Below are 24,994 nucleotides of genomic sequence, written 5' to 3' on the forward strand. Positions count from 1 at the left end.
AATGCACATTGTTACCTGCATTGGAGGTGGAGATGGCCCCCTTACCTCTTGGGGCCCTGAATGGCTGCACAGTTGGCACCAGTGGAATGCCACCTCTGCATAGAGTGTCACTATACAAAGCAGGAATAGGAAACAGTGATGTCACAATATACAGATTTAAACAGTATGAAGTGATAAGAAATGGTTATTGCACTCACTTGCTGATGTCACTGTATGGGAAGATAGCTCCATGATGTCATACCACAAGGATAATAAAGTCAGCTTATAGAAGAATAATGCCCACAGTGGTTTCACAGTACAGAAGGAACAAACACATTGATTTCCCACTACAGGGATAATTGCAGTGATGTTACCACTCAAGGATGATAACCTTGAGGGTATGTGCACACGTCTGGATTTCTTGCAGAAATGTCCTGAAGAAAACCGGAAATTTTCTGCAAGAAATCCGCATTTTTTTTTTGGCGGTTTTTTTCGCGTTTTTTTTAGCATTCTGCAAGCGTAATTAGCTTGCAGAATGCTAAAGTTTTCCAAGCGATCTGTAGCATCGCTTGGAAAACTGACTGACAAGTTGGTCACACTTGTCAAACATACTGTTTGACAAGTGTGACCAACTTTTTACTATAGATGCTGCCTATGCAGCATCTATAGTAAAAGATAGAATGTTTAAAAATAATAAAAAAAATAAAAAAATGGTTATACTCACCTGCAGACAGCTGATCTCCTCAGCGGCGTCCGTTCATATAGCTGGTGTGTGTGTGCAGGACCTTCCATGACGTCGCGGTCACATGACCGGTCTCGCGACCAATCACAGGACCGCGACGTCATCGCAGGTCCTTCACCGCACACCAGCTATAGGAACCGAAGCGGCAGCATGCACCTGAGAGGCGGGAAGACATCGAAGGTGAGTATATCACTATTTTTTATTTTAATTCTTTTTTTTTGACCAATTATATGGTGCCCAGTCCGTGGAGGAGAGTCTCCTCTCCTCCACCCTGGGTACCAACCGCACATGATCTGCTTACTTCCCGCATGGTGTGCACAGCCCCGTGCGGAAAGTATACAGATCAATGCACTCCTAGGTGTGCGGAATCCCCGCAATTCCGCATTTTTAATGAACATGTTGCTTTTTTTTCCGCGATGCGATTTTTTCACGGAAAAAAATGCAACATTTGCACAAGAAATGCGGAATACACTGTAAATAATAGGAGGCATATGTTAGCGTTTTTTTCGTGTTTTTATAGCGAAAAAACGCGAAAAATACTGAACGTGTGCACATGGCCTGATGGTAAATCTAAAAGAAAATGCACACAGTGATGTCACCATACAAGAACACAGTCGTTTCACAGTGCAAACAACAAACGTTGGTGATCCAGAGATAACTATTGCCTATATTGTACTGTAACCTCTGCATCCCGTAACAGAAGTGTGAATTCAGCTTTGGATGTACAGGATGTGTATGGATCAGGATATAAATAAGTGAAGCATCATTGCATTCATGTGTATGGGGAAGCTGGGATATGTAAAATACAGTGGGAAAATAAGTATTTGATACACAGCCGATTTTTTTCAAGTTTACCCACCTATAAAGAATGGAGAGGTCTGTAATTTTTTATTGTAGGTACTGTACACTTCACCTGTGAGAGACAGAATCTTAAAAAAAAATCCAGAACATTGCACTGTATGATTTATACATAATTAATTTGCATTTTATTGCATGAAATAAGTATTTGATAGAATCGAGAAACAGAGCTTAATATTTGGTACAGAAACATTTGCTTGCAATTACAGAGGTCAGATATTTCCTGTAGTCCTTAACCAAATCTCCAGACACTGCAGCAAGGATTTATCCCACTCATCCTTACAGATCTTCTCCAGATCTTTCAGGTTTCAGGGCTGTCGCTGGGCAATACTGATTTTCAGCTCCCGCAAAAATTTTCTATTGGTTTCAGGTCTGGAAACTGGCTAGGCCACTCCAGGACCAGGACCTTGAAGTGCTTCTTTCGAAGCCACTCCTTAGTTGCCCTGTTTGTTTTTTGTCACTGTCATGCTGGAAGACATAACCACTACTCATCTTCAATGCTCTTACTGAGGTTAGGAGGTTGTTGGCCAAAATCTAGCAATACATGATCCCATCCATCCTCCCTTCAATACGGTGCAGTCATCCGGTTCCCTTTGCAGAAAAGCACACCCAAAGTATTATATTTCCCTCACCATGCTTCACGGTTGGGACGGTGTTCTTGGGCTTGTTCTCATTCTTCTTCCTCCAAACACGCCAGTGGAGTTGATACCAAAAAGTTCTATTTTGATCACATCTCACCACATGACCTTCTCCCATGCCTCCTCTGCATCATCCAGATGGTCACTGGCGACTTTGAAAAGGGCCTGGACATGTTCTGGAGTGAGCAGGGTGACCTTGCATGCCCTGCAGGATTTTAATCCATGATGGCCTAGTGTGTTATTAACGGTAATGTTTGAGACTGTGGTCCCAGCTTTCTTCAGGTCAAAGACCAGGTCCTCTTGTGTAGTTCGGGGTGGATTCCTGACCTTTCCCAGAATCATCCTTACCCCACGAAGCAAGATCTTGTATGGAGCCCAGGACCAAAGAAGATTGACAGCCATCTTGTGATTCTTCCATGTTCTAATAATTGTGCCAACAGTTGCTGCCTTCTCACCAAGCTGCTAGGCTATTGTCCTGTAGCCTATGCCAGTCTTATGCAGGTCTACAATTGTTCCTGATGTCCTTAGACAGCTCTTTGGTCTTGGCCATGGTGGAAAGATTAGAGTGTGATTGATTGAGTGTGTGGACAGAGGTGTCCTCTTATACAGGTAACAAGTTCAAACAGGTGCAGTTAATACAAGTAATGAGTGCAGAATAGTATGGCTTCTTAAACAAAAACTAACAGGTCAGTGAAAGCCAGAATTCTTGCTGGTTGGTGGGTGATCAAATACTTACTTCATGCAGCAATAATAATAATAATTTTATATATATAGTGCCAACATATTCCGCAGCACTTTACAATTATGCAATAAAATGCGCTTTAATTATGTAAAAATCATACAATGTGATTTTCTGGTTTTTATTTTTAGATTGTCTCTCACAGGTGAAGTGCACCCACGATAAATATTACAGACTTCTCCATTCTTTGTAGGTGGGAAAACTTGCAAAATCGTAATAGTATCAAATACGGTACTTATTTTCCCCACTGTGTATGGGAGCCATAACTTTTCTGAATCAGAGCCATTAAACTTTAGTAAAGCGCCCTAATGTCCAGATATGTGTGAATAATATGAATACGTATTTCCAGTTTATCATACCTGTTCTGTGACAATATTGAGTGCTTTCTCCTGTGTGTTATTTCTGCACTGTGAACGTTCATTAGGAGGAAGATAAAGAATTTGGGCACGATGTGGTTAATAATCTGCCACCGACAGAACAACGCGCGGGCGCGGTGTAATAGTTTTGCGTTTGTTGTGTCAATCCATTGCACTCCCCTGTGAAGGTGTTAATGCCAGGTTTGCAATGAATCTGCTTAATTAAGTGGGTCACACTAAACAGTCTTCTTCAGAACCTTCAATCTGTGAATCAGATACGCATATGCCACCGAATTTACATAGCACACAGACACATCTGAATAAATAAAGCCAGTCTGTGTAGTTCTAATTTAGTAGTTACTAGGGGAAAAAGCAAAAAAAAAAAGAATTTAGGCTGTAGATCAGTTCTTGGCTGTTTGTCCTTCCTGCTCGGTGGCAGGTGTAATGAACAATGTGTCTTTGATTGTCTGAAACTGGCTAATCTGTATCGCCTTATCCTGTACAGCGTAATGCTAATGTTCTCATTTAATTCTGCAGGTAGATGGTCATTTCTTTCCTTCTTGCCTTCTCCTTTTTCTGCAGGAAACGCGGTGTGGGGAGAAAGTGGCGAGCTGGTCTGCACTATTCCATTACCATCTCAGCCCACGCACTTCTGGAACGATGAAGATGGCAGCAAATATCAGAAAGCGTATTTCTCCAAATTCCCAGGTATCACATTAATTTTCTATATTAATGTATCAACACATGTTGGAAACATGACCTGCCATCGTAATGAGAAATCCAAAAGACAGCAAGTAGTCGTATGTGACCAACAGTCTGTGGAAACCTAATGAGCGGGGTAAACCAACTGTAATGGTGTTCATGGAAACTACAAATAGAAGAAAATGACCAGCGCATCCAAACTAGTGTGTACAGGTGGCAACTAAAAAAATATATAACTATAGAAAAAGATTACGGTAAGTTGCACCCTGAATGGGTAAGAATCATAACTCTAGAACACTGGAACTGCATTACTGCCATAGAAAATAGGAAAACGCTACATTATGTACTTATGAAATATTGGATAAACGGAACTTTAAAATTGCTATGAAAAATTACAGTAAAAAAACAAGGTACTTAGCATATAGATTGGCCAATATATGTGAGCCCAACAGCCAACGTCAAGGCGTTCTTCATTGTTGGGTCCCTATCCTGATATGACACTGCTCCTGGGCAAGAAGCCTACAACTTATGGGGCAGGAAGTAGTAGGCGTGCATGTGTTAAGAAAGGCTTTCTACAAATAGAAGAAAATGATCAACATAACCAAACTAGTGTGAACCGGTGCTACCTAAAACAAGGTATAACTGTAAAAAAAGATTAAGTCGCACCCTCAATGGAAAACTGTAATCTCAGAGCAGGACGATATTTCAATCAGAACTTGGTATTTCATATGTTGCCTCTAAGACAGGTTCTTAAATTTATTATGTTACCATCTACTGCACAAGTAAATATTATATATATATATATATATATATATATATATATATATATATATATATATATATATATATATATATATATATATATACATACCCTTTTATGTATACCTTTACATGAACATCCTCCATAAAATGTTCTGGTTTCAGATGAGTTCTATTCAGGATATGAAATGTGTCAGGTTTCTTCTTCTGTAGGAGGACCCCTGCTGTGGCGGAGCTAGTGGCTCTGTAGTACAGTGTCAAATCTGACCATGGTTTTCCTGTGTGTCTCCAGCTCCCTCCAGCATATTCATCTGCCAGCTGTTCTAGCAAGTTCTGAAGTAGAAATAGTGACTTTATGGTTAAATATATAATATTACTGTTTCTGCGTTCACACAAGTATGTGTAAAGTGCACAAGGTACAAATGGTCCTCGGGTAACTTGGAACCTCTAGTGATTGGTTTTACATGTATTTTACCAGCATGTCTGTTATCATATGGAAGCTAGTGGGAAATGAGTTATAAGAAAACATCAGCCTGCCTTAAAAATCATCTCCATGTAAATAGGAAAAATATAATAATTCTGCTAACCACAATGTATGGCCACGATGTTGTGTGACCTTCAGCTTCTTAATTGTCATGTCTCATCATTTTGTTACAAGAGTGTACCACTTCCCTGCCTACTTGGTCCCTGCTTGTCAGAGTATTCACTGCTGATTTATTGACAGTTCAGACTAATGGCAGAGTTGCTCTGCTGAAGCAAACAGTGTGCTCTCTGATGCAGTTGCTAGCAGAGGTAACCTGGCCTCTGCAGCATTGGAGGAGCGAACGGTGCTGAATCTGTCTGCATCGAGCCATCTGGCCAGCTTCAGAGCAGTGCTTACAGTCTCCATAGAAAGAGATTTCGAGCACTGCGCTCTTTGCCTAGGACACTGGCCACTGCTGGTAGACTTCAGTGGTGGCCGGTAATATAGACAAGGAGGAGTAAACTATAAATTTAAAAATCCCCTCGTTCTTGAGAATAAAGAGGAGTTTTAATAACAAATTGCAAAGTTTTTACAAGCACATTGCAAATGTACCATTAAATAACTTGAAAATAACCCTTTTAAGCTTGTTCTCATACATATACATTAGCGCAGTCAGCGAGCTAATGATGCAATATAATGTTACTATTTCAGAATTAGAGTGACCATTTGTGCTGTAACCTTCTCTGGTATTTTAGGTATCTGGGCCCATGGAGACTACTGCAAAATAAATCCTAAAACAGGAGGGATTGTTATGCTGGGACGCAGGTGTGTATTATTGTTGTGAGCCTATAATTTGTATTTTGACGGGGCAGCAGGCCACACACGACTAAGACTCCCCTTTACGTAAGTGACCAATGATACAACTTTCCAAGGTCAGAGGCTCGAATACCGGTGCTTCTCACAAAATTAGAATAACAACAAAAAGTTAATTTCTTTCAGTTCTTCAATACAAAAAATGAAACTCATATAGTTATTACAAACAGTGATCTATTTCAAGTATTTATTTCTGCTAATGTTGATGATTATGGCTTGCAGCCAATGACCCCAAACCCCAAAGTCATTTCAGTAAATTAGAATAATTAACAAAAACACCTGCAAAGGCTTCCTAACCATTTAAAAAGGTCCCTTAGTCTGTTTCAGTAGGCTCCACAATCATGGGGAAGACTGCTGACTTGACAGATGTCCAGAAGGCAGTCATTGACACACTCCACAAGGAGGGCAAGCCATTAAAGGTCATTGTTGAATCTGGCTGTTCAGAGTGCTGTTTCTAAGCATATTAATGGAAAGTTGAGTGGAAATAAAAATTGTGGTAGAAAAATGTGCACAAGCAGCCAGGATAACCGCAGCCTTAAAAGGATTGTTAGGAAAAGGCCATTCATGCTGCTGGAGTCATTGCTTCAAGAGCCACCACACACAGACATATCCAGGACATGGGCTACAAGTGCCACATTCCTTGTGTCAAGCCACTCATGAACAATAGAAAACGCCAAAAGCGTCTTACCTGGGCCAAGGATAAAAAGAACTGGACTGTTGCTCAGTGGTTCATGGTGTTGTTTTCAGATAAAAGTAAATTTTGCATTCCATTTGGAAATCAAGGTCCCAGAGTCTGGAGGAAGAGTGGAGAGGCCACAATCTAAGCTGCTTGAGGTCTAGTGTGAAGTTTCCACAATCAGTGATGGTTTGGGGAGCCATGTCATCTGCTGGTGTAGGTCCACTGTGTTTTATCAAGACCAAAGTCAGCGCAGGAAATTTTAGAGCACTTCTTGCTTCCCTCTGCTGACAAGCTTTTTGGAGATGGAAATTTAATTCTCCAGCAGGACTTGGCACCTGTTCACACTGCAAAAAGTACCAATGCCTGGTATAAAAAAAAAAAAAAGTATCACTGTGCTTGAATGGCCAGCAAACTCGCCTGACTTTAACCCCATAGAGAATCTATGGGGTATTGTCAAGAGGAAGATGAGAGACACCAGACCCAACAATGCAGACAAGGTGAAGGCTGCTATTAAAGCAACCTGAGCTTCCATAACACCTCAGCAGTGCCACAGGCTGATCTCCTCCATGCCACGCCGCATTGATGCAGTAATTGATGCAAAAGGAGCAATGACCAAGTATTGAGTGCATATACTGAACATACATTTCAGTAGGCCAACATTTCGGATTTGAAAATCATTTTTCAAGCTGGTGTTATAAAGTATTCTAATTTACTGAGACAATGACTTTTTGGTTTTCATTGGTTGTAAGCCATAATCATCAACATTAACAGAAATAAACACTTGAAATAGGTCACTCTGTTTGTAGTGACTCTATATAACGAGTTTCACTTTTTGTATTAAAGAACTGAAATAAATTAACTTTTTGATGATATCCTAATTTTGTGAGAAGCACCTGTACATTCTGCCAGCCGCCCTACATGACTAACAATGGTCCTCCATCTTTTGTAATTTGTGAGATACGTTGACATGAGACTTGTACGTTGCTACAATATATACAGTGATACATCTGGACTCCAGAGGAGTGTCGCTTGTGTTTTCAGCATCTGTAGCTTTACAATAACCCAAACCTACTCCAGTTTTTAGACGTGGCTATAAAAAAAGCTGTCTAATTACCGCTGTGCAAATATTGTACATTTTCCCCTAGAGTATAAATGGTTTAATTCCTCGTTCATTTTACTTGCAGCGATGGAACACTGAATCCGAATGGGGTACGATTTGGAAGCTCCGAAATCTACAATATAGGTACAATTATCCGGTGCCTACAATATGCCCTCCGCCAGCCACTGAATAGGTTAATTTTCTATGTAATGGTAGCGAGGAGGTTGAAAATAAGAAACTGTCATTATTTTAAGTGGGAAGAAATGACTAATGTGTAGCCAGGATTTGTAATGCAGAAGTTCACTACTGGGACTTGCTAATTAAACACATCTTCAACATTCGGCTGCTGACTGGCTATACTAACAAAGCCATTATTACGTCTCCTGAATGGATACAGATTAGACTCCCACTGCTCCCCTCCAATTCCCTTTTACGCGTCTCCATCAGACATTACCTGCTGCTTATTACTGGGTCTTAGAGGATAGATCAGGTCATATAGACGTTATTGGAAAAACCTCATTGAGCTGTAACAGCTCTCTAAGTAGTGGAAGACCCAAGCATAGAAAAGCTCAGAGACGATCGGTAGGAAAGTATAGCAGAATACACGAATGTGATAACAAAATGAATTGCAATAATGTGAGATCTGAATGGTTCTACTGCACATATGGTGGAATAGACCAGGTATGCTCATTCTGTCCAGTGTATTAGAGAAGGATGTGAGCTGTAATTGGGGATCTGTAATAAGTGACTTTGTCTTGTTGCAGTTGAATCATTTGTGGATGTGTCAGACAGCCTCTGTATCCCTCAGTACAATAAAGATGGGGAGGAAAGGGTCATTCTTTTCCTTAAGATGAACAATAACTGCATCTTTACCCGTGATCTGGTGAAAAGGATAAAGGACTCCATTCGCATAGCGCTGTCTGCCCGGCACGTGCCAGCCCTGATCCTGGAAACAAAAGACATTCCGGTAAGAAGATCACTTCTGACTGTATTGTAATGCACCCAATAAAAAAATTCAGGTTCATGCTAAAATTTGCAAACTAAATTTTTCTTATTGTGTGAACTAAGCATGTCATCGTGCCCAGACCTGCCTGATCACAACGTCCTTTCTACAGCATTGTACTGGACCAATGGACGTATTGGGAATCTCTGGGGTTGATGAACCAATCATTGGGTCTTGGCTCTGGGACACCTTATAAGAGGGTTCAATGGAGTAATTACCCCTAGAGCTTAGTGTTAAGCAGGGGCATGAACTTGACAGTTGCTAGCACTCTACCAAAGAATGTATGGTCGGTCCAGCTGCTGATTGTCTCAGTGTGCCACAAACCGTGAAACACCGCGTGAGTTGTTGGATGGGGTGGCAGCTTTCAAAGGAATAATCTTGGGCTGATTTTTCTGCTAAACACATTTCATATGCTGATTTCTGCTACTCATCACATTTCTCTCTTCAACAACTGATTTGGCAGCATCATTTATTCTTGTTTGTCTCACCTGGTGACGTAGCTTCTCAAAGCTCTCTGCACCAATCATCTCTCTGTGCTGCACAGCAGCTGCTTATCTGGACTGAGGGGCGGACTTCCTGAAGCAACAGAGGCTGAAGAAAATGGTCGGCCACTGGAGGACTTGAGCAGTAGTCCACAAGGAAGCTGTAGCTGTTACTATGCTATTTGCGCATATTGTAACACCTTATTTAGACACTGTATGTCACTCGCATACATTTGAACACTGTATGTCACTCGCATACATTTGAACACTCTATGGCAGGGGTGTCAAACTGCATTCCTCGAGGGCCTCAAACCATGCGTGTTTTCAAGATTTCCTTCTCATTGCACAAGATGCTGGAATCATTCTGTGCAGGTGATTAAATGATCACCTGTGCAATACAAGGAAATCCTGAAAACATGACCTATTTGCAGCCCTTGAGGAATGCAGTTTAACACCCCTGCTCTATGGCACTCATATATTTGGACACTGTTTGGCACTCGCATATATTTGGACGCTGGTTGGCACTCGCATACATTTGGACACTGTATGGCACTCATACATTTGGACGCTGTTTAGCACTCGCATACATTTGGACACTGGCACTCGCATACATTTGGACACTGGCACTCGCATACATTTGGACGCTGTTTGGCACTCGCATACATTTGGACACTGTTTGGCACTCGCATACATTTGGACACTGTTTAGCACTCGCATACATTTGGACACTGGCACTCGCATACATTTGGACACTGGCACTCGCATACATTTGGACACTGGCACTCGCATACATTTGGACACTGGCACTCGCATACATTTGGACACTGGCACTCGCATACATTTGGACACTGTTTGGCACTCGCATACATTTGGACACTGTTTGGCACTCGCATACATTTGGACACTGGCACTCGCATACATTTGGACACTGGCACTCGCATACATTTGGACACTGGCACTCGCATACATTTGGACACTGTTTGGCACTCGCATACATTTGGACACTGTTTGGCACTCGCATACATTTGGACACTGTATGGCACTCATACATTTGGACGCTGTTTAGCACTCGCATACATTTGGACACTGTTTAGCACTCGCATACATTTGGACGCTGTTTAGCACTCGCATACATTTGGACACTGTTTAGCACTCGCATACATTTGGACACTGTTTAGCACTCGCATACATTTGGACGCTGTTTGGCACTCGCATACATTTAAACACTGTATGTCACTCGCATGAATTTGGACACTGCATGTCACTCGCATACATTTGAACACTCTATGGCACTCATATATTTGGACACTGTTTGGCACTCGCATACATTTGGACACTGTTTGGCACTCGCATACATTTGAACACTGTATGGCACTCATACATTTGGACACTGTTTGGCACTCATACATTTGGACACTGTTTGGCACTCATACATTTGAACACTGTATGGCACTCATAAATTTGGACGCTGTTTGGCACTCGCATACATTTGGACACTGTTTTGCACTCGCATACATTTGGACACTGTTTAGCACTCGCATACATTTGGACACTGTTTAGCACTCGCATACATTTGGACACTGTGTGGTACTCGCATAAATTTGAACACGGCACTCGCATACATTTGGACACTGTATGGCACTCATACATTTGGACGCTGTTTGGCACTCGCATACATTTGGACACTGTATGGCATTCGCATACATTTGAACACGGTTTAGCACTCGCATACATTTGGACACTGACACTCGCATACATTTGGACGCTGTTTGGCACTTGCATACATTTGGACACTGTTTGGCACTCGCATACATTTGGACGCTGTTTGGCACTCGCATACATTTGGACACTGTTTGATACTCGCATACATTTGGACACTGTTTGGCACTCGCATACATTTGGACAGTTTTGCACTCGCATACATTTGGACACTGTTTGGCACCATACATTTGGACGCTGTTTGGCACTCGCATACATTTGGACGCTGTTTGGCACTCGCATACATTTGGACGCTGTTTGGCACTCGCATACATTTGGACGCTGTTTGGCACTCGCATACATTTGGACGCTGTTTGGCACTCGCATACATTTGAACACTGTTTGGCACTCGCATACATTTGGACGCTGTTTGGCACTCGCATACATTTGGACACTGTGGTACTCGCATAAATTTGAACACGGCACTCGCATACATTTGGACACTGTATGGCACTCATACATTTGGATGCTGTTTGGCACTCGCATACATTTGGACACTGTATGGCATTCGCATACATTTGAACACGGTTTAGCACTCGCATATATTTGGACACTGTTTGACACTCGCATACATTTGGACGCTATTTGGACACTGGCACTTGCATACATTTGGACACTGTTTGGCACTTGCATACATTTGGACACTGTTTGGCACTTGCATACATTTGGACACTGTTTTGCACTCGCATACATTTGGACACTGTTTGGCACCATACATTTGGACGCTGTTTGGCACTCGCGTACATTTGGATGCTGTTTGGCACTCGCATACATTTGGACACTGTTTGGCACTCGCATACATTTGGAGGCTGTTTGGCACTCGCATACATTTGGACACTGTTTGGCACTGGCATACATTTGGAGGCTGTTTGGCACTCGCATACATTTGGAGGCTGTTTGGCACTCGCATACATTTGGAAGCTGTTTGGTACTCTCATACATTTGGACGCTGTTGGCACTCGCATACATTTGGACGCTGTTTGGCACTCGCATACATTTGGACGCTGTTTGGCACTCGCATACATTTGGACATTGTTTAGCACTCGCATACATTTGGACGCTGTTTGGCACTCGCTTACATTTGAACACTTGAGTGTCAAAATTGCATTGTGTTTAACCTGTTTATGTGGTGCACTGTCATGGACTTGCACCATCATGTCTACAATGCACCGCTTGTTCCCTGTTTTAATCAAAAAGATTTATGTAACAAATCAAATTGCTGGGTAATACGTTTGCAAGGGGTATGAACAACACTGCTGTTCCTATTAGGATTAACCACCTCAAGGTCGCATTTTTATGATTCTGGCTTCTTTTTGGTTTTTTTTTGTTGCAGTGTCCTCCATAGTTTATTAAGGGGTTCATCATGTCTGACCTATAAATTAATCCGAATACATAATAATAAAACCTAGTTTTAATTTTTTGTTGTTGTTTTATTATATCTTGCTATAAATGGCCTCTTTTTATTGCAGTCTACCAGCTCTGATAGTGTTAATATGTCTAAGGGGAAAACAAAATCAAAACCTTTCCAAAATGTTCTGAAAGTTTGGAAAAGAATTGCGACCTTGAATGATTATAGAACTGCCAAATTTCATCATGATCTGAGTCTTTTTTTTTCCCATAAGTCATAAGCATCTGAAAAACAGGATTTAACATAATGCTGCCTCACTAGATTTAATGTAAGGAGCTATGAGTTTGGCAGGGAACAGTGGAGACCGCATTCTTAAGCTTTCTCTAATGTATCTGTGGGATGCAGAATGTCTTCATTTCTGGCTGTTTAATAACTTTCTATTTTACTTTATTCACTTTGGGAGTCCCAGGTGAATTCCCTATTTTTTTTGTTGATTTCTTTTCAGCTGTTTTCCATTTTTTTTGCTCTTGAAAACTAATTATGCGTGTGTTTTATATTTGTTACTTTACTTCTGGATGGTATTTTAAGATTTTTTTCAATGTCATTATAAAAATTGCTTTAAACAGCGAAGAAAGCATCAGTCTTCATGTGTCTGTTGAAAAGAATAATTGGTAGAAAATGATGCTAAAAGGTGTTTTCCAAGCGCACGGATGATTAAAGCATTGTAAAACTTATGGGAAATGAAGAAAACTAATAATATATAGTTGCTGTTAAAATTCTGCTTTGCTCCTGAGCTGTCACTTGGTCATTGGGCCTCCAGCTCTTTACTTCCCACTTCTGTCCATTCAAAGCACAGAGCACAGAGATTTGGGGTCCGATAAGTCAAAGCAATTTTCCCAACTTTTAATGTTTTCACACCAGTTTCTCAGGGGAAGCTGTGGCGGACCAGGGTGCTGCGGGGCGTGACATGAATTAGATGAGATGTGGCATGTTCTTTTCCATAAATCTCACTCTAGTCAGGGACCAGACTAAGATTTGTGGCGAGACACACAAAGGCCACTCGTCAGATGCCTCTTAATGAATCGGGGGTCTGACTCCTACACGCCCTGTCTTCAAGACCGGTGGGAAAATCGCCGGTCTTGAGGAATTGGAGCTTTTGTGTCTATACTAAATGGGATGTAGCCTCTCAGTCAAGCACAGTCCTTCATGCAGGAGACTGGGCTCAGCCAGCCGCTCTGAAAGCAGTGTGGTTAGATCAAACGGTTATGTCATTTGGGGCATAGCCATTGATCCTCAGCAACTTGTGAGTTACTGGGAATGGTGGGAGAAGTATACATGGTGGGAGAAATACAGGCTCTACAGAGAAGAAGAATCTTATCAACTGGTGGCCAGAGAATTTGTGGGGCATTTCAGAATGCTAGATAACATTATAGTAACCCCTACAGTTCATGGAGAGTGTGGTGCCAGTGTCAACAGCTATCACTTTGTGGCACTATTTTGTGTAACATTAACTACAGGAAAGTCTCAGGATAGCACATACTAAGTGAAGTGATAAGTGTTAGGAGGGAGAAACAGTGTGGGCAGCAATTTAGCCATCTTGAGACTGTATAGAAGCCTCAGGATGGTGCTTTGTAGGTGGAGAGGGTGGATACTGAGAGTGGAAGTGAAACTGTGGGTCAAATACTACTTTGCACATGGGAATTGTAGTCTACTCTAGAGGAAAAGATGGAGGGTTGGCAGAAAATTCAGGATGTAAACAATTGCCAACTACAAAGGTGGCTCCTGGGGCTGTGTGGGAGTTAAAAAAAAGCATCATAAGGGTAATAGGGAGATTCAGGGACTAGTTGCAGGGACATTCAGATCATATTTTTTGTGCCAGGAAAATCTCGTTTAATGTTGTATGAAAGTGTCCCGTTAGAGTATAGGGACTGGTAATGAGCATAGGGACTTCATTGTTGAAGTTTTGTTAATGTTAATTTATCTTATCTGAATCCACCTCTTTGTCTTATTTTGCGGTGACATATATCTTCAGTAACACTGGTGTTAGCAAAATCTGTTCTTTGGGCCACCGTTCTTAAGTAAAAACTAGAAGGAATCCCAGTAGTGCTTTTGACATTTTGGAATGATCTCATTGTTCACTTCATGTTCTTGGTAACTAGTGATTGAAAGATACTACTTTTCTGAGTACTGATGTCAGTTAATTCTATTGTCAACATTTAAAAAAATGAAAATATAGCCCATTCTAAAAATGAACAACCTTAAATTGGTCATTAACATGTGCTGTTTCCTTATTTTGCACAATATAAAATTATGGAGAGTACCCCAAATCCTAAATTTATTGACTAGAGTTGCATGTAAGTACATGACCCTACTAAAATAAATTTATTTGGATAACATAACCTTTTAACCCAAATTGCATAAAGTACCATTCTGTTTTTTTTTTTTTGTTTAACTTCACCATCCCTGGATAGGTATCAGTAATGTATGTTCCTTGTGTCTTGTAAAATACTTACCAGCGGCCGTCTGTTACGGTTTCCAGTGCAGCTCCGGTCCCTCTCCGTCATCTTGTTGCCAGAAGTCACTGGTATTGGTTACTATCTCTGTTAATATAAGTGTTTGACAGCCTTGCTCTGAGTCTCATAGATTTGCATTGAGAATTCCCCCCCCTCCTCCAGCAAAAACTGGAGTGATCTGGCCAGTCACAACTCTGGTCACGTGGTGCAGAAGATGACTCGGTGCGGTGTCGAGAACAGCGGAAGACGACTGTATTTTGTATCACGCATACATACTACCTACATTACCAATAACAGATCAGTGGTGAAATAAAACAAAAAAAAACCTGAAGTGGTTCGTTAACCAATAAATTCCTAGGTCTACTTACTGTTTGTTAGCTTTGGGTTCTTCCAGAATGCGTTCATCACATTCAGTGGTCCCGTTGGGGCTTAGGTCCAAACCTCCTGCAAAACAGGTTTTGGACGTAGGCACCGACTGGGCCATTGATTATAATGATGCAGATTGAGTCACCATGAGCTCTGTCGTGCATCATTTTCAGGCGTATAGGCCTACTGGAGGCGAACACTCCTACGTATTAGACTGCATTTGGGTGTCCATCTCCAGAGCACATGGTGACTCTGTCTCCACCATTATTGTCAATGGTCCCATCGACATATATGTCCAAAACCTGTTTTGCAGGGGGTTCAGACGTAAGCTCCAACGGGACCACTGAATGTGGTGAAGAACGCACTGTGAATCCCTGGATAGGTATCAGTAATGTATGTTCCTTGTGTTTTGTAAAATACTTACCAGCGGCCGTCCCTGGATAGGTATGTTTATAGCTCTAGCACTGTAGCTGTTCAGGTCTCCTACCCCACTTCTGTTCATCTGTTTGCTTGATGAGATGTTATCCAAATAGATGGTGTGTGAATGAGCTGGACAATCCTAGCACATTGTAATGTTGACAGTATGGTTGACACATCACTACAGCTATCTTTCTCCACTTCCCCATACACATGAATGCTGCTCAACTTGGCAGAGCACTAATAGGATCTTTGTGGGGTGAGCGGAGTTAGCCACTGCCAAACACCTCTACTTGGAGAGTAAGAGGATCGATTTAGATAGTTGGCACATTCAGCCATCTACAAACTAATGAGTACATGGACCTTTTAGATCTAGTTGTTGCAGTAAGAGAGCTAAAATAAAGGAAATACAAACTTTAAACCACCTTGTAAATTGTGCATATATATATATATATATATATATATATATATATATATATATATATATATATATATACACAGGAAATACAGTGTGTGTGTGTGTGTATGTATATATATATATATATATATATATATATATATATATATATATATATATATATAGCCTTATACTCGTGTTGTACAATATGAAGTAACCTGTGGTATCTTTCTTTGCTTTCTAGTATACTATTAGTGGGAAGAAGGTAGAAGTTGCTGTGAAACAAACCATCGCAGGCAAGGAAGTAGCTCACCGCGGGGCTTTCTCCAACCCACAATCCCTGGATTTGTATCGCAATATTCCTGAGCTACAGAATTACTGAACACTGGGCACAAGAGACTGTCTATGTGGCATGTACCTGTTCATGCCAATCGTGTACATATACTGTATGTAGGTGGATATGTCTTGGTCTTTAACATGGAAATGTAGTAAAATGGGCAAAATATTCTATCTATCCATCGATCGCCCACCTAATTTTTCTCATACTTTGTTGTTCTTTTAAAAAGAAATCCAGTTTTCTTCTTTTTTTAGTCTGATAGGAATCCTTAAATATCTGATTGGTAAACTACTACATTTATAGGGTTCAGCCTTTATGGTATGCAACTTGGATGTGGTTGAAGACCACCTGAAGAGCAATGGTTTTGCTGCATTTACACCTAGCTTTCTATGGCCGTGGTGATAATAAAGGAATTGGCTCTTGGAATGTAAATGAGCCAGTACACCTCAGGGCCCCATAATCATCAAGTAGAAGTTGGCCGAACCCCAGGATTTCTGCAGGATCAGCCCACCATTTACGGTATATGGAGATTCCCTTGTTGTTGGAATTCAGTCTGATCCTTTTGATCGGCGGGAAGATAAGTTGCTGCTCGGCAAAGCCACTTTCATAGACAACCAAGGAACACTTGTCCAAGCCGATCATACCGGTGTATGAGGGAGTCAGGAGAGATAGCTGTCAGCTGAACGATCCTTTAGCTGATAGTTATCTCAGGTATATGGTCAGCTTAAAACTACTGAAAACACCTCCTATGATTCATTAATGGGGCAAACTTATCAAAACTGTCTAAAAGACAAAGTTGTCTTTGTTGCCCATAGCAACCAATCATATTGCAGTTTTCAATTTACTAAAGCTGTTTGAAAAAAGAAGGCTGAGCGCTGATTGGTTTCTATGGCAGCAGAGACAGGCTTTTCTTTTAGACGCTTGATAAATTTCTCCTTTGTGTCTAAGGGTGCTTTCACATTGCATCTTGTTACACGCTCGGTGGCACATCGGGGTTGATGTCTGAACTTCCCTGCAAAACCATATTCGGACGTGAGGCCCCACCGGGGCCACCGAGCGTGTAACAAAACGCAATGTGAACGCACCCTATGGGGCTTCCCGCAGAACGCTGCTTGTCAGTGGTGGAGGTTTTTTTTTATGTAGATCATTAAGGCAGATCCTCATTTTTCTCCTGCACTTAAACCTTTTAGACCTTTTGGTATGTGAGAGCCTATGTGCATTCCCTTTCTACAGCCTTAAAACAGCAGGTACGACTATACAGGACAGTGCAGATCTCCTCTTACCATGGTGCTTTTCGGCAGTTACAACACTGCAAATGGCGTTCTGGCGGCAGAATCCATTTTCCGATAATTAACGTCATTAAGACATTTTTATATGACACCTTTTTATTCCCGGATCGTCCCTAAAAACAAATGCAAAGTTCTGCAATCTATTGCGGTATTGCTGGAACCTCTCTGCATTCCCTTTTGTATAATATGTGAGCGGCCAGAAGACGATGGGCAATGATGGAGGGACTGCACACCTTAGACGTGCAGCACTATATTGTTACATTCTGCAATGTTTATAGCTCTAGCAACAACCTGAAGAAGTGCAATGCAATGGTTTTACGTTTTATTATTATTATTTTTTTCCAAAGACCATTTCTGTCCTCTGGTTACTGATGTGTTTGCTTTACTGTGAGATTTGTTTACAGGGTTTCCATAATTGTACCTCTATAATGTAGGCAGATGTGGGTAATACAGAATGACTTATGCCAAACCCAAGTGCACTACCCCTGCATCCTGCTGCTTATTGGTCAGTCCGGGTGGGATTTATGTGGAACTTTCCGTTAGCCAATTGGCTAGCTGCTTCCTCCCGTTATTTGTTACTGTGTGCGGTTGTGGCTGCACCCTTTACTGCCCATGTAATTTGGGCACGCTTGGTTTTCCAGTTGCATTAGGAGCTGTTCACAATCTTTTATGTATTCCTTCTACAATATTCCAAAAACCATAACAGGAAACAAAACAATGCAGTGTCATGATCTTGGCAAGTGAAAGATAAGGTCATACCAATGATATTTGTTGCTTTTAAAGTTATGTTGCATATTTGCTCTATACAACAAGATACAATTGCTTTTATATGTTACAACACAGTGGCCCACATTTACTAATGCTTTCTATTATTCATCATTGAGGGAATCGTTCAAAAGATTTATGCTGCTCCATCTGAGAGTAGCATAACGTAGGAGTAGACACCCTCATTCCAGTGCTGGGCAACTTATTGGCTTTTTGATGAACCATTGTTATCTGCTGCAGACCTGCTAGTCCTCTCAATGATTGGTTTCTGTCATGTACCTCCCAATATTCAGGAGCTACGTCTATCCCCCCCTCCTGCAACTGATTGTCGACTTTGGGTCTATGTACAGTGTAAACAGAAAGCTGACAATCAGTGGTGTGATGGGATTAATACAGCGTTTATGATTGAGAAGACTAGCAGAGCTGCTGCAGATAAAACTGGTATTGTTCAAACCACAGCTAGGAGTCCAGTAAATGGCACTGTGCTGGTGTCAGGGTCTCTGTCCTTATATTATGTTGGTCTCCGAGAATTATAACCTTGGTTACAGATTCCCTTTAAACTTAGTCAATGCAGTCTGAACAGGCACCAAAATTTATCTCGGTGAGAAATATTGCATGATTAATTTCATACCTAATACACCAAATGTGATACTATTCTTAACACCAACCCTCAGTTGCCTTACTTTAGATCATTATTTTGTGCCTAAATATAGGTGCACACCAATAAGCTGGTGTCTCTTTAGATCTGCCTGATCAGCTCCTCCCCCCTCTTTTTAGATACTTGAAAAATGAGGTGCACACATTGGTTGTCTAAAATGATTTGGATAAGAAAGTACAACTTACACCAAATATCTGACACAATAACAGTGAATGTGGGCCACTATTTTACCTTCTGTGTGGATAGCGACACCTTGTTACATGTTTGATTGCAGTATGAGAATGCATTGTATGTGTATTAAACGGTTTATTGTTATGCATTAAAGTCACAACCTTTTCAGTATATGGCAATCTGCTTTCTTTTTTTTTAAAACTATTTGGATTTTCAGACAATAACTCCAATATAATCCTATAATGCCTCACAAGCAATATTTTGAAGCAGTCTACCCCCACCGTTGAATGTGGCTCCCAAGATGCAAGGGGCATTAGATACTATCATAACTAAGGATGAGCGGGCCCGTGGAAGCTCGGGTTCTTGGACCTGAACCTCATAGAAATCAATGAAGACCCAGACTTTTGTAGATGGAAAATCCCTCTCTCTTTCTTTCCTCCCTGACCTCTCAAACGGTAAAACAGACTTCCAGGAGAAATCCATGTTTGAGTTCAGCAGTATGAACCTCAAACTTTACAGTTGGGTTTTTTTCATCTCCTGTCATAACCTAAGTATAGCAATGCAAGTCTGCTAAGGAGTAAGAAGCACCACAGTGGGATAATTGCCTAAATCCTACTTCGCTGCTACTTCTAACTTTAATTCTTTGCTGGATTTATTGGTCAAATAGCTTGGGTTGGCAGGGAATTGTGGCAAGAATAATCTGGTAGCATGTTATTAAAGACTTAATGCATTAATGTTGAGAAAAATGACAGCCATATTTGGTAACATAGTAAAAACCTAAAGTAGCATGCATTGTGTGCTGCAACATGGGGAATGGCAGTGAAGAAATAGGCTTCATGTTCCTAAACTACTTTAAGCTACTAAATACATTTTTCCTGGACTGGGAAAAATAGGGTGAGTGTTACATTTTTTTATGTTGCCAGATAATGGCTTTGCTCAATCTTGGTATTAATCAGTTTTACGGAAGCACACTGTAGGCTGAATGTGGCCCCCGGGCTGACAATTGGGAGTGATTCATAGATACCGAATGAAATTCAATCAGTAATGGATCAATAATTTCTCTTCCAAAAAGGAAGTTCTAAAAAGAACTAAAAATTAGCATGCAATATTGCAAATTGGAATATAAAGACAACTAGAACATTATTCTCTGTTGTTTCTCTAATGGCTTTTTTCGTTAGTGAAACCGTTATTTTGCCATTATGGTAGACCTTTTAAGAAGCCAAATGTTACATTTTTTGCATCGTTTACCTCATTTACCCATGTCATGCCCCAATTACTTTATCCAGTAATACCAGAACAGTAGCTGTGCACATATGAGCAGTACATCAGTAATAGACTAGATAGCGATGGTGCCAGAGTCCATATAGAACTACAGGAAAGTATCTGTCACTTACATGGCTGATTTCAGTTTATTGTTTAAAGAATACCTGATTCCTTATTTTCTGGTCTATACATTAATAGAAGAGTCATAGAATCCGCCCTATAGACAAAGTCTGTAATCCTAGTAGCTAAAATGACGCTATGTTGTGTTCCATTTGGCTACTAGGGCTATTGAAATAATACGCCGTCCACATAACGGAGTTCGGTGTAATCAGGAGTACTGGTAACGCAGCCTTTTTTGCATGTCAATCGTTGGTAATGGAGACTTCTCCAGGTGAAGCAACATGGCATTTCCTGTGGAAATGTACAAACTGCTTGCAGCATATAAAGGTGAAGTATGCACAGACCCTTAGGGTAAATTCACTTCAAAGTCACTTATGTGCTACAGATTTACAGCGCAGATTTACCAGCAACAATTTCACAGCGAAAGGGTAGGTGTACATGACCATTTTCTCTCCATCCGAGAAAATCGGTCCGATTATGTGAATCACACCCAGATCAGCGTTGGATCAGAGTGGGATCTTATTTTCTCGGAGGTGGAGGAAAAAAAAGGTTTTCCTCCTTCTACGTTATGTCAGTCCGTGAAAATCGAACTGTACTCGGATGTCATCTGAGTGCAGTCTGTTTTTTCACAGACCCATAGACATGAATGGGCACGTGTCATCTGATTCCTGGAGGCAAATTGTGCATGCTGCAATTTTTTATTTATTTTATTTTTTTTTCATTTTTCTTCCTCAGTCCACTCTGTTGTAGGGAAAATCAGACGTGTGCACAGCCCCATAGAATAACATTGGGTACGAATGCTTCTGTCAAAACCAAGTATAGCACTCGTCTGATTTCTACGGTCATGTGCACGAGCCCTAATGCCATAACAGCTAGGAAGATAGGGTTAAACAAATCTCATCTACACATTATGGATATTTTCTCCATATAAATTGACGTGCAGTGTAATTTTTTTGTTTAATTCGTCATGGAGTTTGCCCAAAATCGCAGCAAGTCTACTCTAATCTCAAACCTGTTAGTGATTTAAGACCCCTAAATACATTACACTAATGTTACCGGATTGAGCCAACAGTCTAATGTGTGTGGGGTCCAGATAGGTGATTGTTGCTGAGCCTTTTATTCTCCCTACAGGTAAAGAGGTAAAGCCACCAGATATAGCTGGCAGCTGCTTTCTGATGAGCACACAGGAGCAATTTTTTTTTTTTTTAGCATATTAGAAAATTACTGATGGTAAAAACCGACACACTGCTGAAAATCTCATCGAAAAACATTGATGACAATAAAAATCACTTTCTCTGGACGTCAATACTGAAGATTTCTTTTCAATGGCTTGAAATTCATTACTGACTGATACACAAAGTATATAGCAGCACCTCATATTTGGTAATATCTGATCTTATCGCTAGCCCCTGACAAAAAGTGCTTATTAAAATGTGGAATTGTTAGTTTCTGGCAGACAGGTACATTATCTGTAAAATACTATTTTCAATTCTCGGATACAGATTTAGAAATAAGAGTTTTCTTCATTGTCTAGAATTCGTTATGTAGCAGTGCTTTCAATGAAGCCAAGGTGAAATGATTAAGATGTATCTGCTCTACATCAGGTGAAACCTTCTGAGACAATGTGGAAGATCTGTGTGATCTTTGGTTTGAGAAACGCGGAGACCATATTCTCCCAAGTGTCACTTTCTCAGGTAAACCAGGAGTGACGGAGAAACGAAGGGACAAGTGACAAGTGAAAATGAAATGGTTTGCACAGCGGCTCATTATTGTATAGTATGTGACTTGTAGACATCTCCTGGGTCTGTTACTGATTTGCTTTGAGCTGCTTATTAAATGAGATCTGTGAAGCGAGAAGTTCTATGTGATGTCCTCAATGGCCTCGTTGTGGTTAAGTCTCCATCCTCTATTGTATTCTTCAGGAATAAATAACTAAATTGATACAACTTTGCATAGGAAAATGAATCCATGTTCCCCCAGGAACAGTGAACAAAACAATAAAGAGATCTCAATTAATTGGGAAAAGTAATACTTAAATGCAGTGGTGACTGTAAGTGTCGCTGCTGTGTACGTAGTATACACGGAATACAACACTGAGATCTCCCACTGTATAATAGCTGAAGAAAGGGTTACTGGAGCAAGAAAATGTTTAATGCATCACTTAATAGTGGAGATGGATAGATTGTGTCTTTGTTTAGCCTATATGTTCCAGGTTTTAACCTAAGCTATCACATCACTCATGCCTCACTCACGTGCACAACATCTTCCTGTAGCAATAGCTATTTGTCATGACACAGCTGTTGGATGACTCCTTTTCTGGCCTTAACACTAAGGCTTCTTTCACACTTCAGTTGTTTGGCGTCAGTCACTTCCGACATAGTGACGGATCCGTCACAATTGTTGAGAAAACGGTTCTAACGGATCCGTTTTTTTAACGGATCGGTTACTTGGGGGTTGTCTAGGAAAAATATCTACTTTTTGGAGCATGCGCAATTGAAAAAGTGGATTGGGGCGACGGATCCACCGAAATGACGGTCGCCATGGATCCGTCGCCCATAGGCGGCCTTTCTATGGAATGGCGGACGCGACGGATCCGCCGCGAACCTCCATTTCGGCGTTGACTAAAAACGTTTCAATGTCCGTCTATGTCTAGACAACGTCCGCCAAATTTCAAAGGATCCGTTGCATGGCGGATGGAATCCGTCGCTAATGCAAGTCTATGGGAAAATAGCAGATCCGCCAAAAAAAAAATGACGGATCCGTTATTTGAGGAAAATGGCGGTATTAGACTGACGCCAAACAACTGAAGTGTGAAAGAGGCCTAAGGGGCACCCTAGTTTGCCCTGTTCCCCGGGATACATCAAATGTCAAAGCCCTTGCCCTTGCAAGGAGGTGGCAGGACCCCTCATCTGCCCCTCCTTCACATGGAACCTATGCGACCTCCTTTTTGGATAAAACTTGTATATGGTTGTGAAAATCTGTAATGGAATGTTGTGATTGCAAAGTGTGTACCGCCATGTGCTGCACCCGAAAGTTATACATCGTAATGTATTCATGTGTTACCCCTATGTTGTGGTATGTAATGTATGTGATTTGCTTTGTACCTGCTAAGCCTGTACTTATGTAAGAGACAGGGATAGTAATAAGTTAAAGATGTGGGCTGGGTCAGCAGCAGAGAGGGGGAAGGAAACTGCTGCTCCCTAGTCGGAAGCTCAGGTACGTTCACCCAGAGCAGACATGCTGAAGAGACAGGGCACAGCCAGACTCCCGGATGGGAGAGATCTGTTGCCCAGGGCTCAAGAGGGCTGAAAAGGACTTAAGGACTCAAGGATTTAAGGACTGCAACACGGGTCTCCAGGTGTTTGGAAGGGCCCTCCCCGCTGAAGGGGTTTTAAGCACCCGGATCCCAGCAAGTGGACTTCTGTGAACTTCGGCTACTGCGGCCATTGTGGGTACAACCATAGCAAGTGTCAGGGAGAGAACAGGAATCCAGTGTTGGAATTGTCTCTTTTGTCTACATCTCCTCATCGTTCATTAAAAGTTATTTCCCTGTTGGAAAACAGTTGCATTTTTGGATTATCATTGCCTAGACTACAGTGACCAGAGAAGAGAAGGGAGCTCTTGGGGAAAAGGCAGTGTCAGTCCTATATTGCATGTACAAGGGGCCTGGGTGTCTTCAGACTGTGTTTAGTGGGTGAGCTCGGTCAGGACTACCGCCCCGGGCCCCTTGTTACACCCTATCTCCTGAATTAACCCTCCATCTGGTCTCGTCCCTCACCCAGGGAGAAGGGGCCGCTACTATGCACCGCAGTACACTAACCCGACAAACAGGGCGACAAAGACAAGGGGTAACTGAAAACTTCACACACACCAAATACTCACATATAACAGAGGAATCCACTGGGGTGTGCAGGAAGAAACCAAAATAGGAAAGTATAAGTAATTATCAAGCTTACAAACCAAACGAGTCGTTTATAACTCCTTCAGCAATCCTTCTCATGCCAACTTCTCTCCCTCCTTTAACCATGCAGAAAAAAGCGAAATCTGACGAGGATTAGTACTAGAACCGAGATGATATAAGGAAAAAGAGTGGCTAACCGAGCACAGCTGAGCACATGGATTTCCAACATGGCCAATTCACCCTTGTTCTGCTAGAAGAAATAAACACTTTTAATAAGCCGGAGAAGTGCTTCTTCACAGCGCCAGAGTAGGAGCAACCA

The 24,994-nt window shown here is 41.4% G+C and overlaps 2 protein-coding genes across 2 annotated transcripts in view; one reads left to right on the forward strand and one right to left on the reverse strand.

The window, feature by feature from the left end:
* AACS (acetoacetyl-CoA synthetase) overlaps nucleotides 1–19,562 on the forward strand; it is a 157,586-nt gene extending 138,024 nt beyond the window's left edge. The window contains exons 14-18 of the mRNA XM_077293263.1: nucleotides 3,895–4,020; nucleotides 5,992–6,061; nucleotides 7,973–8,031; nucleotides 8,652–8,854; nucleotides 16,416–19,562. Coding sequence (XP_077149378.1) covers nucleotides 3,895–4,020; nucleotides 5,992–6,061; nucleotides 7,973–8,031; nucleotides 8,652–8,854; nucleotides 16,416–16,553 — 596 coding nt within the window. The 3' untranslated portion in view covers nucleotides 16,554–19,562. The remainder of the gene's footprint in view (nucleotides 1–3,894; nucleotides 4,021–5,991; nucleotides 6,062–7,972; nucleotides 8,032–8,651; nucleotides 8,855–16,415) is intronic.
* LOC143811948 (uncharacterized) overlaps nucleotides 1–24,994 on the reverse strand; it is a 230,289-nt gene that overhangs the window by 77,596 nt on the left and 127,699 nt on the right. The window lies entirely within an intron of this gene.

Source organism: Ranitomeya variabilis, chromosome 1 (genome assembly GCF_051348905.1).
Source record: "Ranitomeya variabilis isolate aRanVar5 chromosome 1, aRanVar5.hap1, whole genome shotgun sequence".
Classification (NCBI taxonomy): domain Eukaryota; kingdom Metazoa; phylum Chordata; class Amphibia; order Anura; family Dendrobatidae; genus Ranitomeya; species Ranitomeya variabilis.